Consider the following 22263-nt stretch of genomic DNA (forward strand, 5'->3'; position numbering starts at 1 on the left):
TTTCTTGTTTCCTTTGATACCACTCAGTTGTATGATTTGTTTTAACTTTAATTTTATTTTACTTTTATTTTTATTGGAGTGTAATTGATTTACAGTATTATGTTAGTTTCAGGTGTACAGCAAAGTGAATCAGTTTTTTATATATATATATATATCTCTCCACTCTTTTATCTTCGATTCTTTTTCATATAGGTCATTACAGAGTATTGAATAGAGTTCTCTGTGCTATACAGTGGGTCCTTTTTTATCTATTTTATATTTAGTAGCATGTATATGTCAATCCCAAACTCCCAGTTTATCTTCCTCTCCCTTTCCCTCCTGGTAGCCATAAGTTTGTTTTCAACATCTGTGACTCTACTTCTGTTTTGTGAATAAGTTCATTGGTACCCATTTTTTAAATTCCACATATAAGTGATATCATATTATATTTGTCTTTCCATGTCTGACTTACTTCACTCAGTATGACATTCTCTAGGTCCATCCATGTTGCTGCAGTTGGCATTATTTCATTCTTTTTTTTTATGGTTAATATTCCATTGTATATATACATACAACGTCTTCTTTACCCATTCCACTGTTGATGGACTCTTAGGTGGCTTCCGTGTCTTGGCTATTTAAATAGTGCTGCAGCGAACATCATGGTGCATGTATCTTTTCAAATTATGGTTTTCTCTGGATATAGTCCCAGCAGTGGGATTGTTAGATCATATGGTAGCTCTATTTTAGTTTCTTAAGGAACCTCCATGTTGTTCTCCATAGTGGCTGTACCAGTTTGCATTCCCACCAACAGTGTAGGAGGATTCCCTCTTCTCTACACCCTCTCTAGCATGTGTGGGCTTCCCTGGTGGCTCAGCTGGTAAAGAATCCACTTGCAATGCGGGAGACCTGGGTTTGATCCCTGGGTTGGGAAGATCCCCTGCAGAAGTGAAAGGCTACCCACTCCAGTATTCTGGCCTGGAGAATTTCAGGAACTGTATAGTCCATAGGGTCGCTAAGAGTCAGACACGACTAAGCGACTTTCACTTTCACTTTCTCCAGCATGTATTGTTTGCAGATTTTTTGATGATGGCCATTCTGACTGATGTGAAGTGGTACCTCATTGTAGTTTTGATATTACTCTAATCAGTTAGTGTTGTTGAGCATCTTTTCATGTGCTTTTTGGCCATCTTAACTTGAATTTTCTTACTCTTTACAGTTAAGTCACCTCTCATAGAAGCTTGGGAGAAGGCAATGGCACCCCACTCCAGTACTCTTGCCTGGAAAATCCCATGGGCGGAGGAGCCTGGTGGGCTGCAGTCCATGGGGTCGCTAAGAGTCAGACACGACTGAGTGACTTCACTTTCACTTTCCACTTTCATGCATTGGAGAAGGAAATGGCAACCCACTCCAGTGTTCTTGCCTGGAGAATCCCAGGGACCGGGGAGCCTGGTGGGCTGCTGTCTCTGGGGTCGCACAGAGTTGGACACGACTGAAGTGACTTAGCAGTAGCAGCATAGAAGCTTAGAAACTACCATATTTACATCAATTTTACAAATGACTAAGAAAGAAAAAAGCTGTCAACCTATGGTGTGTAATTGATTGTAAACACTGATTACATTTAATTTACTCCCCCTCTCCCATCTTTTTTTCTCCTCTCCCTTCCCTCTAGTTTGTGATTGGCACAATGGAAGAAGCTGGAATGTGCGGGCTCGGGGTGAAAGCGGATATGCTGCATAACTCTCAGTCCAATGATATTCTTCAACATCAAGACGCTCACTGTGGTGGTACAAGTAACAAGCATTCTTTGGAAGAGGATGCACGCAGTGACTTTATAACAAAGAGCAGGAGTTTGGTGAGCCCGGCGTACTGCACACGGGAGTCACGGGAGGAAATTCCCGGGCGAGAGGCTCGAACAGATCCCCCTGATGGCCAGCAGGATTCAGAGTGCAGCAGGAGCAAAGACAAAGCCTTAGGTAATGGCCTCATCGCCTCTGCTTGGGGCTTGCACGCTTCACATGTTGCTCCTTTGACCTGTGTTTCCAGCAGCACAGGCACTGATGGATGAACACGGCAGTGTCGAGAGTGATGTTGCTCAGCTAACACTTCGGTCATTCTCAGCGAGGCAGGTGGCCTGTTGCTGCAGTGGCATGTGGGGGCCAAGGTAGCAGAGGAGGAATTACTTCTCTCTGGGTAGTCAGGAATGGGCTTTCGTGGAGGAAATCTGGGGACAACTTGACAGAAGTAGTATTTTTGGGTGGGGGAGTCAGGGGGGTCATGCTGCCTTGCTTGTAGGATGTTAGTTCCCCAGCCAGGGGTTGAACTTATGCCCTTAGCAGTGCATGTGGAGAGTCATAACCACTGGACCACCAGAGAGTTCCCACCCAGAAGTAGTATTTGACTTGCCTTGTTTGCATCTTTAATGTAGTCTGACCAAAATTTACTGTGAAAACTATAGATTTATTCGATCATTTTATTTCAAACCTAGTCACAAAACTTTAGAGATGTATAGTTCAGGAAGTGGGTTAAGACTGGGTTTTCAAGAATATGTTTTCTTTTTCCTACTGTGTTTGAGATTTAGGACTAAGATTGTGGTATGGTAAATCTCATTAGGAAATCTGATTTTCCCTTTTAAGGTTACTGGTTGTTCCTAAGTTTTTCATACTTGTTCTACCTGAGATTAACAGTGTTTTATTTGTTTGGTTTTCTATATGTTGAGTTGGAATGATCTTCCTTATTAAATCCATTTTTTGTTAACTTGGAGAACTTAAAAATTTGTAGAAATAGGAAAAAAATCTTAATTCCTTGCAAACAAGACAAATTTCTTCAAAATCAGCCGCCCCAGTTAAATGTGTAAAAGCAGAAGGAGTCTTAGAAAGTTACATATCATGTTACCATATGACACAGCAGTTCTACCTCTGGTTATATTTCCAAGAGGGTTGAAAACGTGTGCACACAAAATCGTATCTTGGAGTGCTTGAGTGCTCAGCCATAGAAAGGAATGTATCCTGATATGCAGGTGGGTGAACCTTGAAGATAATAAGCGAAAGCAAACAGACACAAATGGCCAAAAATGACACAGTTGCACTTAATATGAAATACCTAAAATTGGCAAATCCACAGAAACAGAAAGTAGAGTAGTAGCTAACAGGGGCCTGGAGGAGGGAGCCTGGGGAGTGACTGCTCATTGGCATGGGATTTCTTTTTGTGGTGATGAGCATGTCCTGAAGTTAGACAGTGGTGATAGTTATACAACTTTGTGATAATCCTCAATTGTTCACTTTAAAAGGGTGAATTTTATGGTCTGTGAATTGTATCTCAGAAAAAAACAGTGAATTTTCATAAAAATTGCAGGTTACCTTATTATTTCTAATTGTATTCAATTATCATATTTAGTCATTTCTTTAAAAATTCTTACTGATCTTGGGCCAAGTGAGAGAGGATTTATTACTCAAATTTTCTGTGGACAGGAAAGCATTCTGTTTTGAAGTTGCCTGCTTGTTTTCATCATAGCAATCTGTACACCGTATATACCAAAGTCATGTTCAATATACATAATATATTTTTTCACCACACTACACAGCCTGTGGGGTCTTAGTTCCCCAACCAGGGATTGAACCCCTACCCCCTACAGTAGAAGCATGGAGTCTTAACCACTGGACCACCAGGCAAGTCCCCACATATGTATTTTTAATGAAATACCCTTCAGAAAGAGTGAACATTAAAAAAAAATAAAAATGGTACCTACTACCCAGCTGAAGAAATAAAATGTATCACTTATTTTAAAACACCATTTGTTCCCTCCTATCTCAGCCACCTGCTCTCCCTGCCAGAGTCCTTAAAATAATACTGTGTTCAGCTCTTTTTCCCAAGGGAAGTGCCATCTTGACATCCTTTTTTTTTTTTTTTAATACTAAATTTGGTTAACACATGGAACATGCTTGCTAAGTCATGAGAAGTTATTTAAATTGCTCAAAGGAAAAGATCTGTGTCACCAGTGATTATGAGCGTCTTAGATAGGCAGAGAGTACCAGCCAAAATTCCCTTTGAACTTCCTTCTGTATTCGTACTTGGTCAGGAGGAAGCTTTTAAAAATATTTTGCCCTTTGTAACTTGCCCTTTGTCTTAACTTGGATATCAGTAATTAAGGGAATTTTTAAGCCTTCAGCAAGTTCTTTTCACAGATAGCTCACAGTGTTGTTGAGTGGAGAACTTTGGGGTAGAGATGGGGAGGAAGGGGTGCCTGCTGATCCAGATTTTAAAAATAGCTTTCTTAATTTAGCTAGTAAATCTCTAATTTCTAGCTGTGGGCATAAATTATTTTACTCTGGATGTCAGAACATAGGAAGTGCTACTTAGAAATAACAGGTTAGATTTGATCACATTCTTCTGGGACTTCTTTCTTATTTTTTTAATCACCAGGAAAAGAAGTCTTATTATTGATGCAAGCCCTAAACACTCTTTCAACTCCAGAAGAGAAGCTGGCAGCTCTCTGTAAGAAATATGCTGATCTTGTGAGTATTGAATCAAAGGGGTGAGGCCCATATAAAATATAGCAAAATGTGTATGTGCTTGATAAGCTTTTTAAAATGATTTTGACATAGCTTTAAATGTAAAATTGTATTTTACTCCATAATTGAAGAGGAGAATCTGATTTCTTGTGGCTTTTTTTTTTTTTTGCTTCTGTGACTTCATTTTATAAGATAACACATTTATAGAGCATTATAATGCTAAAGCTACAGCATAGATTTTTTTTTTTGAAACTCAATCTTAGAGTATTTCTAAGTCTACCTTTCCATTCCTGTGTTGTGATATTTTAAATGCCAGTCGTTGGAGGGTAGTGGTTCCTGTATTTAACTTTTTCCAAGGGAATTCTAGAGATAAAGGCTCTTAACCATTGGGATTGAAATAATTGTGAGTTAGGTGAGAGTCTACTAAAACAATACTGTGTCTCGGAAATATTTATTTAGCATCCACTATGTGCCAGGCATTCCTTTTTCCATCTTTGAAAGAAATTAACCTCATTTGTTCTGCCCCTGTGTTAAGTCACATTAATTCCCTTTGTAAAATTATGAAAGCACTCTCAATATGGAAACTCTGCTGTCCTTTTTAAGTTGAGGAATAGGAAAGCCATAAAGCCCTTTGAAGTAAGGGCTGTGGGAAACTTGTAGAATGAGTGGTTCTAATATGCTAAATTACTGTCTTTTGTGAAATACTTAGGTGAATTATCACCGACAGTTTTTATACCTTTTCATCTGTTGTTAAGGCAGTTATTCCATGTTGTGAACACTACTTTGTGTCAGTGACCAGCTTTGAAAATGAATTATTGCTCAAAGAATTACAGTTGTATTTATTTACAAATGAGTCTGTGTATGCCTCCACTTAGCTGGCATTCAGCAGTCTGGCACCTTCTGTTCAGAGCAGTGGGAAGCCCCACGCATCAATGAAAAGAGCCCAGAACATTCACAGGTGTGAAGAGTGCAGAAAACACAAGGAGGTCAGATTGCTGGCTTCAGGAACATTGGTTGTGGAAGACAGTCCTGTTGGTTTTATCCACATGAAGAGAATTGTGTGAGAAGTGGTGGAAAAAGAAGACAAAAAAGGGAAAAGAGAAAAAAGCAGCGTAGCAGATTAGGTGCTTGACCCAGTGTTGGGACAGCAACAGAGCCACACGTGGATTAGCAGAAGCAGCAGACGGCGGTCTCAGCGGTCCTTCCGAGGCTCACACGGATGCTGGGACTTGGGTTGTTCAAAAGCACATTGTTATTCTCTGGAGCCTGAGAGTCTGCATTTTAACAGGCTCCCACGTGAGGTTGGTGATGGTGCTTTCAGCTTCTTGGATAGCACTGCTAAGTAGCAAGGGTCTAAGTTGTTTTCTTCGTGGCATTTGTTTTGTGTGTGTGTGTGTGTGTGGTGGCGTGGCATGGTTAATTTTTTAAAAGCACCAGTAATGGCTACATTCATTTTGGGATGTGACACGTACGTACATTTGGGATGTTGCTCAGTGAGCAACCTCTCTTTGATTTAGATTTGTGCCGAACATATGAAGGACGAAATGTGTGCTGTTTTCAAAAAATGTTATCAAGCTTTGTTTCTTGATACAAAACTCATTTTTTAGAAGAAGGTAGAGCATATAGATTATACAGCAGTGAGACCATCGAGGGAGTAGCCTTCTTCCCAAGGATTACTCCAGAAACTTCCATTTTGCCGTCACAGTCCTCTGTCGTTTTTGTCACAGCTTCATCTGACATCACTGGCACTTGTGGCTGCCACGTTCACCGGATAACATGGGTTTATGAAATCGCCACATTTCACTGGCCAAGTGTGGCTCCTGTAACATGGTCCTTAAGTACATAATGGTGCTGTTCTTTCCCGTTCCTTAGTTGTGTACATTATTATAGCATAATAATAAATCTTGATTACCTGGTTGGGTAGGTATATCTTCTTTTCATCAGAAGTGTCTTGGATATTCTTGACACTTTACTTTCTATAAAATTTTAGATTCTTAGGAGCTTATTAGTTCCATGGGAAAAAACACCCCTTGGGGATTTTGAAGAGCATCTTATATAAACTATAGTTGCATTTAAGGAGAATTATACCATCCTTCAGAAATTAATGGAGCTTAAAAACTGGATATCCTTATGTGGAAAAAAAATGAAATTAGATCCTTAAACACCATATGCAGTGATGAATTCCAAATGGATTAAGAACCTAAAATTTTAGATATTGTTTAGGTTTATTTAAATACGTTAACAGACGAATATTTTTACCAAGCTTGGATTAAGAGGAGGATTTTTTATGACACAAAAAGCACTACTGGAGACAACATCTCAGAAATTGGCTCTATTGAAATTAAGACTTTCTCTTCATCAGAAGACACTTTAAAAGAGAGGGAGAAGACACATCACAAACTGGGGAGAACATATTTTCAACAAATAATAACCAACAGAAGATTCTATGTCAGGAATAGCTAGGGAAAATCTACAAATGGATATGATACAGACAATCAGCCCAATGGAAAACTGGGCCAGACAAGTGTAAGAGGTATTTCATAGAAGTGGAAAAACATCAAGATGTGAAGATATCTTAACATAAAGGTACATAAATATACGAGGGATATTTGACCTTATGAATACTCAGAGAAATGCAAATCAAAGCCACAGCGAGATGCTACTTTGTGTCCATTATAAGTGGCATAAATGAAGAAAGGTGATTGATGTTTTAGAGAAGAAGTACATCTATTTGATCTCTTATAAGTTGCTGGTGGGGGAGTAAATGTGCCTGCTGCTCTGGAAAGCTGTGTCCTTGTCATGTGCAACAGAACATTTAGAAATCATTTCCCCAAAACCCTAGTTCTAGGTTCGTACCCAGAAGAAATTCTTGCGTGGTGTGTATTACACCAGGAAGCACATGTGTGAGAATGTGCAAATTGTAATAGAACCTGGAAACCACCCAAATGCCTACTGACAAGAGACTGGGTCAACAAAGTGTGTTGTGTGCTGTGTTTTTTTTTTTAAGTGAAATATTATGCAACCTGTGGGCCAAAGCCTGCAAGGCTTGTTTTTGTACTGCCCACAAGCTAAGAATGGGTTAAATGTTGTTTAAAAGACAACGACAGCAAAACAGGCAAAGCCTAAAATATTTCCTTTCTGGCCACTTACAGAGTTTGTTTGCTGGTCCCTGCTCTGTAGCTACATGCAAAGAATCGAGATGAGTCCTGGCAGTGTAATCTGTAGCTGTGCTGTCCGAAACAGTAGCCACTAGCCACATGTGGCCATTTAAGCTTGAATTCATTTAAAGAAAATTTTAAAATGGGGTTTCTTGGTTGCAGTAGCAAATAAAGTCAAAAAAACTAAAATCAAAACGAGTTCTTTTAGGACACCGCACGGATGACATAAAATACCAGGAATAGCAAAGGAAGGGACCCCAGGATTCAGGATTGTGGTTACCTTGAATGGGGGAGGCCAAGGGGAGTTCCAGTTCTCAGTGGAGTTATTGATAGTGTGTGCAGATCCTGCCGCCCTCCCCCCTCCCCGAGTAAGATTATGAGGGTATTTTACAAAAAATTATTTTCTGGCGGGAATTTCCATAAAGGTGTTTTTAATAGCTGTAAGCATCTCGCCTGCAAGGATGCATGGTGTTTTGAGAGGCCACAAGGTGTCGCTCTTGCTCTTGAAATAGTGACTCAGCATCCTTCTTCAGTGATAGGTCAATAAAGCTGCCATCTTATCTGTTAGTGTTGGTTTAACTTTGAAACAGACACATTTGCTCCAAACCTACAAGTGGGAGGAGAGTGATTCCCCTCCCACTTGCAAGGAACACTGATTGCTGCTTATTAAGTTCTTAATTTGGAGGATCAGTTTAATAAGTAGCTTGAGTGTGTTTTTCAAGAAAGTAAAACTTTATGGTGTTGATTCCTGAAAAGTTGTCCAAAACATCATTTTTTGTTTTTAATAAATAAGTGAAGGACTGAAGATTGTTTTTCTCCTACGCTAAATCATTTGCTTACTTTCTTATCATAATGAAAAAAGAGGTTGGCAGAGTAGCATAGCATGAAACAATTTAAATAAAATATTACACTACAATACTGTGGGTTTTGGGAAGTGTATTCCATGGTTCTTACTGTAATTCTTCCAGCCATCACTCAAAGGTTTTCACTGTATTTCCTAAATGTAAAGTGCTTGTTAATTTTAGCTGGAGGAGAGCAGGAACGTTCAGAAGCAAATGAAGATTCTGCAGAAGAAGCAAGCCCAGATCATGAAAGAGAAAGTTCATTTGCAGAGTGAACACAGCAAGGCTATCTTGGCAAGAAGCAAGCTCGAGTCTCTTTGCAGGGAACTTCAGCGTCACAATAAGACGTTAAAGGTGAGTTGGTTCCTTTTTCTGTTTTTCAGGAGAGACTGACTTAGCTGAATTTATAGTCACCGTGTATCTATTTGAACTTAATCCTTGTGTCTCCTTGGAGACAGCCGCCATTCTATTTTGCTTGGCCTGATCCTTCTTACCACACCTCGTACTTGCTCGTGGGGAATATAGATGAGGTTGATGTTTAGACCACAGCTTTCCTGCTAAGAGCCATGGCTTAGAAAGCTCAAATTTTCAGTTTCTGGCTGAGCACTGAAGTCATTTTTTAGCATGTGTGAAATGTGGACCGAAATGAGTAGGAGCAGACTTGAGGGAAGGGAAAGGCCCCATTGAGCTCCTCAAGGGCTGTTCATTGGCTGCATTGCCAGCTGCCCTTGCCCATTCCAGCTCCCCATTGACAAGTAGAAGAACACTTATTCCTTGGTTGGTTAAAAGATGAGGCAGTGGGTACCCAAAAGGTGGTTGGTACCAACAAGGGAAGAAGAGAAAGGGGCAGGGATGCAGGTGGGCCTGTCCTCACGTGACTGAGCGGGATCGCTCATCAGATTCCCCCACCACACCAGACACCCAAGGCCCTAGAACATAGGAATAGGAACCCTCAGGAAATGGACCTTCACCTGATGGGGGAGCCGTTAGTTTTTCTTTGTTTTTGAATCCTTGGATTTCATTGTTCATGAAACTAGGTGGTATTTTCCCCGTAGCAGCAAATTCACTTTGATTGGACTGATAATGCTGTAGACACATAGAGGTCTCTTAGCACTTGTATCTGAGCAAGAGTTGGGACTAAGCTTTTAAGATACATGTTCCTTTTGCCCCTTGCTGTCTAGGGAGTAGAAGGGATAACCCCGAAAATAAGGTGCAAGAAGGGATTTCCCTCTTCAGGCTGATTTGAGATGCTGCCCTGTGAGACCAGTGAGAGCAGGTATTTGGGAAGCCTGCGTGGAGGTAGCTGGCTGCCTGGGGAAGCTCCTTCGTCTCTCAGCACGGTGGGCTTTAGATGGCCACAGAGCACTTTAGGGCGGGGCAGCCTGTGTCTCTGATTATCTGTTTAGGAGAACCTGGTTGCTTTCAAATGAGAGCCTTCCGGTCGTAAATAAAGGGAAGGAATTCCGGTTTAGAAGCACCACTTCAGGGCAGCGAGCAGTGAATCCCCACGGCAGCAGTGTCTTTTGTGAGCATCTTATGTCTAGGTCTGTACCATTAACAGAAATTTTTTGGGGTAATAAGGAAGAAAATATGCAGCAGGCCAGAGAGGAGGAAGAAAGACGAAAAGAAGCCACTGCACACTTCCAAATCACTTTGAATGAAATCCAGGCCCAGCTGGAGCAACATGACATGCACAACGCCAAGCTCCGCCAGGAGAACATCGAGCTGGGCGAGAAGCTGAAGAAGCTCATTGAGCAGTACGCGCTGCGGGAGGAGGTAGGGGCAACCAGGTGTTTAGGCAACGTTAGCGGGGACTGTCCCCTGTCACGATGAACCAGAACCATTCACTGAAGCACTCATTCTGGGGTGTTTTAGAACCTTTGTGTATGTGTAGTGGAATCCTTTCCTCGCAGGATTCTTAGGGATGGCCCAGAAGTCACTGGATTTGGGTCTGTGAAGCAATTTCTTGGAGACGGTGTTAAGCACAACTTGTCTTCCATGTGATTCTGGAAGATTATGACTTGGGCATAGATTTTTTCCCCCCCTTATCTAGACTAAAAATGAGTAAATACCTGGCCCCCAAATATGCTGTATTTTAGACATCTGTAATAATCTATAAGGTCTACACTACCATTGCATCCTGGAGAAGGAAATGGCAACCCACTCCAGTTTTCTTGCCTGGAGAATCCCCATGGACAGCGGAGCTGGCGGGCCACAGTCCATGGGGTCACAAAGAGTCGGACATGACTGAGTGACTAAGCACCATTGCATTATACCTGTGTTTCAATTTTTTTTTAATGGGGGTTTTATACCATTTGGGGGAGGAGAAAAAGAACCTGTTTCTAAACCTTTTTACACCTAGTTGAAGTAAAAAATTTACTGGAAGAATCTCTGGCTGCTTATCTTGGTCGCTGGCCTCCAAACTAAGACTTGTACAAGCTAGTTGGGAAGTCTGGGTATGGTGTCTAGATTAAATGCAAATAGATGATCATGTGCTTTTTAAAATTCCTCCCTTTTAGAGGTCAAATGGGTAGGAATAAAGGGTTAGGTTTTTTAAATGAAAGATACTCTGCCTTTTAAGTTAGTAAAACATTGTTCTCTTATGTGTGTTGTATCACTTACACAGATAGATTAAAAGACCTGATTTTAAAAACAGAGAGATTGTGGCATCTCTTTGGGTTATTTTATCCAATTTTCATGGCAAATTTTAGATTCTATTAATTTCGAGTTTTACATATGGCCCTTCAAAAACTTAGTTTTTAAAAAGGTTTTCTATCACTTTCGATGCTTTTTGCTTACCTTTTTTATTCTTATCATTATGGAAAATTACAAAGAAGAGTAGAGACTGTATCACCTGGTGTTAGCAGATGAAATTGTAGTTTCAGCTATGTTCCCATCACTTCCTCCTAGGTTATTATGAAGCAAATCCAAGGTATCAGTCCATTCATGTATATTTGAGGGTGGACCTCATCAAGATGAGGGATTTGTTTTTAGGTGTGACTAGCATACTATACTGCTGCTGCTGCTGCTGCTAAGTCGCTTCAGTCGTGTCCAACTCTGTGTGACCCCATAGACGGCAGCCCACCAGGCTCCCCCGTCCCTGGGATTCTCCAGGCAAGAACACTGGAGTGGGTTGCCATTTCCTTCTCCAATGCATGAAAGGGAAAAGTGAAAGTGAAATCGCTCAGTCGTGTCCGACTCTTAGTGACCCCATGGACTGCAGCCTACCAGGCTCCTCCATCCATGGGATTTTCCAGGCAAGAGTACTGGAGTGGGGTGCCATTGCCTTCTCCAGCATACTATATTCACACCTAAAAAATTAACAGTACTTATATAATATTAAAATCTAGTCATCATTTAAATTTTTTTGGTTGTCTCCATCCTTTTTTAAAAAAAGAGAAACAAGCTATTTGAACCAAGATCCAAATAAAACCCATCTGTTTTACGGTTGATGTGTCTCAAATCTCTAAAGATTTCCTTTTCTCTTTTTTTAAGTTCTTAGTGTGTTTATTTAAGAAACATTTTTTGTCCTAGAGAATAAACTTTCTATTGGATTATAAAGCTCTCACTTTTCTTAAAATTATTCTTTTAGTTTTGTTGTTTAATATGACAATGATATAGAAAATCTGCAAGCTATGTATATTTAAATCACTTTACTGTGAGCCTTATTCAAGTATTATTGAATGTTCTTTCCTTGGTCAGAGAGGGATGTTCTGATGACTTTATCATACATAAATAACCACTAAATACTTTCACCTGGAAATAATAATGACCTTTTGCCAAATGTATCTGGTAAGTGGCAGGTAGCAAGCACCTTACATAGTACCGCCATTGCACTGGCATTTACAACTTCGCATTGTTCGTATGGCTCCCCCCAGAGAGGGGAGAATTTGGTGCCATTCCTCCTGTAACGGCATGCTGTCTCCAACTGAGAAATCAGGAAATTTTAATGGGGAGAAAAAACTATCCAGGAATTGTGTGTATGATGGATGAGTTTAACAGTTTGATCTCCTTAGCCATCTTTTTCTGGATACAGTTTGGGCTTCATTTTCACCTTAGGGCTGAAATAGGAGGTACAGGGCAGCCACTGAGGTGCCGATGGGCCATCTCCAGAGGGAGGCGTGCTGAGCACAGGCTGCTGCCAGCCCAGCTCTCAGGCAGGCGCCCACTGGTGTTAGCCCTGCAGGAAGAGCAGCCTCACGAGTGAGGTCTTGTGACTTGTCTCATGTGTCCTCGTCATTCTGTCCCTCTTCTCATGAAGTGACAGAAGAAATTGTCCTTTCCCCATAGCACATTGATAAAGTATTCAAGCATAAGGAACTGCAGCAACAACTTGTGGACGCCAAACTGCAGCAGACGACACAGCTGATAAAAGAAGCTGATGAGAAACATCAGAGAGAGCGAGAGTTTGTAAGTGCTATTTCTTAAAAAAAGAAATGATGGCCAAAATTGTGACCAAAGCCATTCTACGTTTCAGGTAGCACTAGGTGCTAATTTTTTTGTTCTAGATTATAAAGGGCACGTGTGTTAGAAAGCATTAGCCTTTTCTTTCTATTCAACTTTACAAACAGAAGATACACTGGAGGAATTAGACCAACTTAGTACAAACACCTGTATTCATTGCACTTTTCTGTGTTTGGAATATTTATTTCTCTTTTTAGATAATGCCTACCAAGTTTAAGGATTATACCAGTATTTAGCACATTATATTCGAGAATTCATTTTAATAGCAAGCTTTACAAACATGGATGTCCTATTGATACATACTGTTAGATTTTGTTTCCAAACAGGTAACTTGAAACTAGGGAAGTTGTTTATTCTAGTATACTTTTCTGATAAAAATTTAACAGAATTCTCTACACCCTAATCACTCAGCATTATTCCCAGAATATGTACTCAGATTATGTTGTCTGTCAATAATTGTGAGTACAGTGGAATCTCATTGGGTATATATACTTAATACATGCAAATTCAACTTTACCTGCTTAACCAAAAAATAAAGTCAGAAGAAGTGGTTACAGTAATGAAAAGTGTCCCATGCAGCTTTCACTCAAGTCCCTTAGGCCCCAAGGTGAGCCAAATATGAAGACTCGGATCCCAGTGGGGCCTCATGATGAGAACATGTCATGCTGAGTGCAAGTCTAGGGTTAAGAGAGATGTATTTTTTGCACAGCGTCGCCTTTCACATGAACTGACAGTGCCATCCTCTGCATAATTGAAGAGACAGTTGTCGTTTCCCCAGTTGGAGTAGAAATGTCATACATGCACACATGATGCGTGTATTTCTGGTTGTTTTTAAAGACTTTTCAAGACTAATGGACTAAGTGTGACATTTTGCTTCAGGAACTGAATTTTACAGCTGCCTACTACATTGTAATTTCATGATATAATTTTCTTAAACTCAAGTATATAAATTAAAGCTTCCATTCTAATAGTCTCCCCCACTTGAAAAAAAAAAAAGTGATCAGAAACCAGTTCTCTGATTTCATTGTTTTTGCTCCCTACCCTCTCAATCTGCCTCATCTTGCCTCTCGTGGAGCAGAAGGGCTTTCTAATTTTTCTTTTTTCCGTACTGTATGGCATGTGGGATCTTAGTTCCCTGACCAGGGATCAAACCTGTGTTCCTCATGGTGGAAGCACAGTGTCTTAACCACTGCACTGCCAGGGAAGTTCCAGGGAGACTTTCTGAATGACCCAGATAATGTCAAGATTCCCACCCATATTTTCTGCTAGACATATTTTCTGTTAGACTTCTAATTGTTTTCATCTAAAAAAATACAATTTAACCCTGAGTTTTATAAACTTGTTATTAGGCCTCACAGGTACTTTCTCTAAGGAATGAAAGTGTATTCCTACATTTGTGAGTGTTAAGAATGGAACAAATCAAAGATACAGGTAATTAGCAATTGATGTGACAGATTATTTGATTCACAGATGTAGTAATATCAACTTTTTCATGATCTAACATCTCATGGTTCTTGCTAAAAAAGCCCAACTATCTGGATATTGGACCTTGTAGTCATCTTTTAATTACTATTAGTATTTTGCCAGAATGTTTCTGTTTTCTAGTTATTAAAAGAAGCAACGGAATCAAGACACAAATATGAACAAATGAAACAACAAGAAATACAACTAAAACAGCAGGTAACTTGACAGCGGGGGTGGTAGAATTTGTAAGGGGAAAAAAAAAATCGATGGTTCGTTTGACATGTACCTTGAATCTTGTCTCAGATGCTTTTGCTTGCTCCCAGCAGACCTGAGAGTGGACCACACGTCCCTCTTGGAGTTTTCCTCTTCATTTAGGGTGACCCCCTCCACCTGACCTGCCTAGGACCTTCCTGGTTTAAAGTCCTGAGTCCCAGGAACCAGGCAGATGGGACAGTTGGCCCCACTGTCTGCAGGGCCCTAACTGTAGTCACCATGCTGTGTGAGATCTCCGGTACTGACCCCCTTTCTCCTCACCCTCTGCCTCTGGCAACCTCCGTTCTATTCTGTTTCTTTGTGTTTCACTTTTTAAGATTGTACATGTGAGTGAGAGCATACAGTATCTAGTATTTGTCTCTCTGTGTCTCACTTATTTCACTTAGCATAATGCCCTCAAAGTCCATCTGTGTGGTCACAAATTGTAAGATTTTCTTCTTATGGCTGCATAATATTCCATTGTGTATGTATACCACATATTTTTTAAAAGTTTCTTTTTGACTGTGCCACATGGCATGCAGGATCTTAGTTCCTCAGCCAAGGTTCCAATCCATGCCCCCTGCAGTGGAAGCACAGAGTCTCAACTAGACTACCAGGGAAGTCCGTATACCGCATCCTCTTTATACATTTATCTGTTGATGGACACTTAGGTTTCTTTCATACCTTGGCAATTGTGAATAACGCAGATTAGGAACACCAGAGTACAGACACCTGAGATCCTATTTTCATTTCTTTTGGATACATACCTAGAAGCAGAATTTCTGAATAAAGTGATAGTTCTGTTTTGAAGTTTTTGAGGAGCCTTTTTACTGTTTTCTGTAGTGGCTGCACCAATTTAATCCACCAGCGGTGCACAAGAGTTCTTTTTTCTCTACACTCTCACCCGCACTTGTTATCTCTTGTCTTTTTTGTTTTGGCCAATCTGACAGGTGGTTTTGATTTGTATTTCCCCGATAACTTGTGACAATTGAACATCTTTTCATGTACTTGTTGGCCATTTTTATGTCTTTGGGAAAATGTCTATTCAAATCCTCTGCTGGTTTTTTAATTAGATTTTTACAAATTTTAATTAACTTTTTTTGCTATTGAATTGTATGAGTGTCTTATATATTTTGGATATTAATCCTTTATCAGATATATATGGTTTGCAGATATTTTCTCCCATTCTGTATGTTGCCTTTCCACTTTGTGGATTGTTTTTTTGTATAGAAGCTTTTTAGTTCAGTGTAGTCCCATGTGTCGATTTTTGCTTTTGTTGCTCTTGCTTTTGATGTCTTATCCAAAAATTCATTGCCAAAACCACTGTCAAGGAGCTTTTTACCTATGTTTTCTTCTAGGAGTTTACAGTTTAAGATCTTTTTAAGTTCTTAACCTATTTCAAGTTAATTTTTGTAAATGGTATGAGATAACAGCCTAGTTTCATTCTTCTGCATATGGTTATCCAATTTTCCCAATACCTTTTATTGAAGATACTTTCCTTTTCCCATTGAGTATTCTTGATTCCCTTGTCAAATATTATTAACCATATTTGTGAGGGTTTATTTTGGGGCTCTCAATTTTTTCTTTTTTGTGGTTCCATACAAATTCTAGGATTATTTTTTCTATTTCTTTGGAAAATGCCATTGGAATCTTGATAGGGCTTTAACTAGTATAGACATTTTTAATGATATTGACTCTTCTGATCCATGAACACAGAGTATCTTTCCACTTAGTTTTGTCTTGACTTTCTTTTTTCTTTTTCAGATGTTTTGTCAGTGTATAGAAACACAACTGATTTCTGTGTATTGATTTTGTGTTCTGAAACCTTACTGAATTTATTCTACCAGTTTTTTGGTGGGGTCTTCAGGATTTTCTGTATATGAGATCATGTCATCAGCAAAGAGTTTTGCGTCTTCCTTTCTGATCTGTATGCTGTTTATTTTTTGTCTAATTGCACAGGCTAGGAATTTCACTATTGTGTTGAACAGAAGTGGTGATAGTGGGCATCTTTGTCTTATTCCTGATTTTAGAGGGAAAGCTTTCAACCTTTCACTGACTCTTGGGTATGATGTTAGCTAAGGGTATGTCATATATGACCTTTATTATCTTATGTTCCCTCCTTGTACCTAGTTTGTTGAAATTTTTTCTTTTCTTTTTCCGTACCACACAGCTTGTGGAATCGTAGTTCCCTGACCAGGAATTGCATCAGTACCTGCAGCAATGAAAGCACAGGGGCCTAACCACTGGACTGCCAGGGAATTTCCCATTGAGCTCTTTTTGTTGTTGAGCATTTTTATCATGAATGGTGTTGAGTTTTACCAAATGCATTTCCTGCATCTGTTGAGGTCATATGATTTTTGTCTTTCATTCTATTCTGTTAATGTGATATATTTATTGATTTGCCTATTTGAACCATCCTTGTAGTTTTCTTATCTGGCCTGGACTGTCTTTTGGTACGAGGGCAATGCTGACCTCATAGAATGAGTTTGGGAGTATTCCCTTCTCTTGACTTTTTGAGACGAGTTTGATAAGAATTGGTATTAGTTCTTTCAGTGTTTGGTAGAATTTACCCATGAAGCTGTCTGGGATTTTAGGCTTTGCTTTGTTGCCTCCCCACTTTTTAATCCAGACCCCTTAGGTTTGTTCTAATGCAGTCTTTCTCTGTGTGTGCCTTGTGTGGAAGAAGGGTAACAGATGCTTCATCCCTACTCAAAAAAGAGGTGCAGGAAGGAATTCCCATGTCTTTACAGACAGGTGAAATTAGGTATTTGTAGCAATAATTCATCCTTTCTCAGAAAAGGTTAGCTAGATGATGAAAAATGTATTATGCATTTTGAAAGTTTATCATGTAACAAGTTTCTTTAATGTATGAACTCTAGATTCATTCTAAAACGCAGACTGGCCTGAATCTTTATGAACACATCTTTTTCTTTTAAATTGTTTGTTTATTTATGGATGCACCGGGTCTGCATTGCTGCACTCAGGCTTTCTCTAGTTGCGGCAAGCAGGGGCTACTCTTCATCGCGGATTCTCTTGTTGTGGAGTACAGGCTCTAGGTCCCTGGGCCCAGTCGCCCCATGGCATGTTCCTGGAGCAGGGATCGATCCCCTGACCCTTGCGTTAGCAGGATTCTTGACCACTGGACTACTATGGAAGCCCTGAACACATCTTTTGAGTGCTCTTGGTCTTTGAGCATGTTTTACAATGTGGTGACACTCATTTCCTGCAAAGCTAGCCTAACTTAAAGTGACAGTTGGAGAAGTCTTTTGAACTTTCCACCATAAATTATTGTGCTACAGTGCTTCTAGGAAATTTGAACCCCTTATTAGCCCTATAAAGTCAGTTGTCCATGTATTAGCCCTATAAAGTCAGTTGTCCATGTAAACGGAGAAGAGAATCGATGTGGAAAACATATAAAAAGTCTATATATGGCTTCAGAAGATGGACTTTAACGCAAGGCCCCAGAGGGCCCTTCTACCGAGTCCACAGCAGCTCAAGTTCTGTTGTACTCTTAGGAGTGCAGCTTCTCTTGTCTGTGATGGCTATTGTCCTGAGTAATGTTATTTGATCATTACTGTTTCCTTTGCTGCCACCTCCTTTTCTGCTCCCTAAATGTGCGGTTCTTCCCAAGAGTCAATCTTGTCCTCTGTTCTTGTTTGCCATGTCCGTTTCCAGGCTTTGTTGATGAACTCTTCATCTTACTGGTGTGTTTTGACCACCATTTTGTAATCTAGGCTCCTACGTCCAAGATGGTAGTTGTCACATACTGATTACCCAGAGGGGGGCAGCACTGAACTCTGATGGGACAGTCCACCCAGATGTTCCGTATTCAATAAAAACAGACCATTCTAAGAATCTCCCTCAAGTGCCAGGACTGCTCTGTCCACCCGCCTGAGCCTCATCGCCGTTCCCGACCCCAGGCCAGCAGCCCAGAGAGTCTGTCACCGTGCGCCCCTCTATGAGCTGTTCTGTGCGGAAATCCTCTGTGCTCTTCTCTTGGCCCTGAAATTTCTATTCATCCTGGCCCCTGGCCTCACCCTTCCACGGGCATGCTTTGGCTGTCTTATCATCACCTCCTCTGGCCTGATGCCACTGGTAGCTTCGCTTTAGGTCTGCATCTCCTCAGCCAGCAGAGCTGGCCTCTGTCTTGCTACCAGCCTCCCCGCTCTGTCCCGGCACATCGCCCCTCCCCTCCCTGGTCACGGCTTCTCTCTGCTGCTATGAACACCGCACTGCTGAAGGTGGAAAGGCACTGCTTCTTGGCCTCTGGTGGTCTTTTATTCTCTTCTGCTTTCTTTGTATGTATTGTGTGATCTTGAGCAAAGCACTTTATTCCTCTGGGCCTGTTTACTCATCCTAAACTAATGCAATTACATTAGGTGGACTCTTAGGGTTCCTTCCTTGTCTGAAATGAAAAAATTCAGCCTGCCCTTGAGACCTAGCTCTGGCCTCAGTCACAAGCAGCAATTTTTTTCTGACCCTTCCCGTGCCTTCTCCAGCCCCAGCTTCTGTGAATTCCTGTCCTGTGGGAGGAAAAAGTGACTCGTGTTCCACATTTTGCTTGCCTTGTCAGTTGGTGTTATTTTCCCAGCTAGAATAAAAATTCCTTCAGGGTGGGAGTTAAAAGAAATATTGATGTTTCTACCTCTTTTATCTTTTTTCCTCTTAACTATACTCCCACTGAATTCTTTCTCTCCCAACGAAACCAGTTCTTTGGTTTCTGTTTCATTTTCTTGCCTGCATTAAAAAAGATATCTCTGATATCAAGCTAAGAACTATGCAGGTGGTATTCCAAAAGAATGATCTTTTTTCAAGGATCAGTTTTTCAAATATAAGGAAAGGAGGTGTTTCATAAAGGATTTGTTATATGAAATTTAAAAGCTATTCCACCTCCTTCAGTTTTTATTATAATTGGTGGAATGGAGCTAATATTTGTATATTTTAAACACTTAAATATAAAGATGGTGAGATCAGCATAACCGCCTAAGTTTCAGTGCATTTCGGTAGGTTCTTAGAACTGCAGCCATTGATGTCTGGTATTGAGGATTGGGTGTGCATCTATTCTTATTTCTGTCACTTAGAACAGGTAACTAATGTTTAACCATGTTATGTTCTTTTTGAAAGTCTGAGATTTTAAATCATTTACCTAGACATCTAAATTATTCATACTTGTTTTCTGTAGCTTTCTCTTTATATGGATAAGTTTGAAGAATTCCAGACTACCATGGCAAAAAGCAATGAACTGTTTACAACCTTCCGGCAGGAAATGGAAAAGGTATTTTCCTATTTTAAGTGGAGTATTTGCCTAAAAGGGACTTTATATAATAAGCCATTTTAAGCATGTTCGTGGCCTGGGTGCATTCCTGTTTTTATGGTGCTCTCTCCATCTCTTCCAGTCCTCCGGTGGCGGCGTATCCTGTCACTTTGCCCCCAGTAGTACCACATGTAGCTAGTGCCCTCTAGGCCACCAAAGTTAACTCCTCTATTAAATACAATTTGTTGTTAGCAATAAAGTGGTTTATTTTTTGTTTGTTGTGTCTGTTGTATTGGCTTCAGGTGATATCCCCCAACCCTCCCCCAATCCTTTTCACAAAGCCTGGTATCCTTGAAGAGTAAATTATTTAATGACAAGCCAAGCTCAGAATGCTAGCTACGTATTTTGGTTGGTTGATAATCATTGGTATTTCTACCTTTTTAGGTTTCTTTTTTTCTTTTATACTCCCACTAAATTCTTTCTCCCTCCACCAGAGTGATTTTTGGGGCTCTGGTTCTTTTTCCTGCCTACAATAAGGAGAGCTGTATCCTGGATATTAAACTAAGACCCAGTGTCTATACCTGTGCCCATGCGTCCATCCTTACACCGGGGGCTTTTAGGGGTGGAAGCATAGGGGGAGATGGTGGTGGCAGGACCATGGCCCTGGGCTAAAGGTCCACAGTGTGACTGGAGGCGAGTTCTGTGCCCTTTCTCTGCCTTCCTCCTTACAAATAACAAAAATGCTTGCCCTTCATAAAGTGGCGTATTTCAGGCAGTGTTTGGTGGGGGCAAGGGCTCTGGTGACCCCCATCAGGCATCTGGGGAACCCAGAGACTGTGGCCAGAGGCATGGCAACGGGGGTGGGGGTGGGGGGGGGCGGTTGTCCTTGAGCCAGCTCGTTGGCGCCAGAGTGAAATCTCGTCCTGAATTTCTGAAAACTGGGCTTTGGCGGTGTTGGTTAAGAACAATCCTCTGATTTTTGGATCCATTTTATTTTTTAGCAAAACCAGAAGTGGTGAGTCGTCATCGTATTAGGGAAGCTGGTTAATGACTTTTCCCTGGTCCCAGTCCCCTCTGCTGCTTCTGGTTCCCAGACGGCTGCAGCCTCTGAGGTTGGGGCGGAGGCGAGCTCTCTATCTTGGGGAGGAGGGGGAACTTCATTCCTTCCAAGAATCATATGAAGTTGTTAATGCACAGAAAATTCAGGAACAGATGTTTTTGGTCCAACTTGGGAAGGAGGATGGTTGCTCTTGGCCCAAGCAAGCGCTGAGTGTGCTGGCGGGCAGCTTCCACCAGGTGTCACTGCCTCTGAAAAATGAGGGGCTGAGATGTGTTTTTCTCATTGTATGAACCCCGCTTTGGCCACCACCACCCTGGGAGTTGGAGAGATGAGCTCTACCCACCCCCAGCACTGCACCCAGCGGTACTCTGGGGTGGGCAGGGGGATGATGGGGGCAGGGAGGACCGGTCAGGGCTTGGGGTTGGCTGTAGAGATAAGAAACGGCATTTAGAATTTAAATTTGCAATTGTGTCAATTCACAGATGACAAAGAAAATTAAAAAACTGGAAAAAGAAACAATCGTATGGCGGACCAAGTGGGAAAACAATAACAAAGCACTTCTGCAAATGGCTGAAGAGGTGAGGTGGCTTCCCGCGAGGAGGGTGTGATTAGTTCAGGTTAGGGAAGCACGCTACCTTGCCACACTGCTGTCACAGTTGAGGACTGGCCAGAGCTGGGCAGAGAGGGGTAGTGCTGAGTGCAGTCTGTCCCGTCAGGACTTAGGCTGTAGGGAGGACCCTGAGTGAGGTGTTGGGTTTCCTACCACCCAGCCTGCTGTGATCCCCAGCTTGTAAGACCTGAGTTGCTGGGCTCCAGCAAGTTTGATTCACTTGGTGTGGGGGTCAGGGAATCTGCCTTTTTGCCAGGCACCCACCTGGCTGGATCAGGTTTCTCAGTGGGAGCACAGGCCACCAACTCGGGTGCCTGTCTCTTACAAAAACGCAGCATAGTACTTTCTGCCAGTCTTACAAAGCTGAGGTTTGCAAACACTAAATAACACACCCTGAATCTTGTATCTCATCTGAGGACTGGTAAAATGAGAGAAATGTATGTGGAAATGAGTTCTGTTTTTAAGCAAGCCCTTATTTTATCTGCTAGTCTTTGGTGGTGAGTATCTTGTATTTCCTTATTAATTTATCAATACAGAATGTTATTAAAGGTAGACTGGTATTTTTTTTACTTTGCTTCTTTTTAAGAAACATGACAGGGATTTTCATTTTGTCACATCAGAAGCATGTTAACTGGTGTCCATAGTTAAGTGTGCAGAACCCAGCTAGCTGGA

The 22263-nt window shown here is 41.1% G+C and overlaps 1 protein-coding gene across 1 annotated transcript in view; it reads left to right on the forward strand.

Moving 5' to 3' along the window:
- The window catches only part of TXLNG (taxilin gamma), a 44874-nt gene that overhangs the window by 19288 nt on the left and 3323 nt on the right, over window positions 1–22263 (forward strand). The window contains exons 2-9 of the mRNA XM_006041176.4: window positions 1649–1952; window positions 4399–4490; window positions 8671–8841; window positions 10069–10263; window positions 12778–12897; window positions 14557–14631; window positions 19850–19942; window positions 21464–21559. Of these exons, the coding sequence (XP_006041238.3) occupies window positions 1649–1952; window positions 4399–4490; window positions 8671–8841; window positions 10069–10263; window positions 12778–12897; window positions 14557–14631; window positions 19850–19942; window positions 21464–21559 (1146 nt within the window). The remainder of the gene's footprint in view (window positions 1–1648; window positions 1953–4398; window positions 4491–8670; window positions 8842–10068; window positions 10264–12777; window positions 12898–14556; window positions 14632–19849; window positions 19943–21463; window positions 21560–22263) is intronic.

Source organism: Bubalus bubalis, chromosome X (assembly GCF_019923935.1).
Source record: "Bubalus bubalis isolate 160015118507 breed Murrah chromosome X, NDDB_SH_1, whole genome shotgun sequence".
NCBI classification, from domain to species: domain Eukaryota; kingdom Metazoa; phylum Chordata; class Mammalia; order Artiodactyla; family Bovidae; genus Bubalus; species Bubalus bubalis.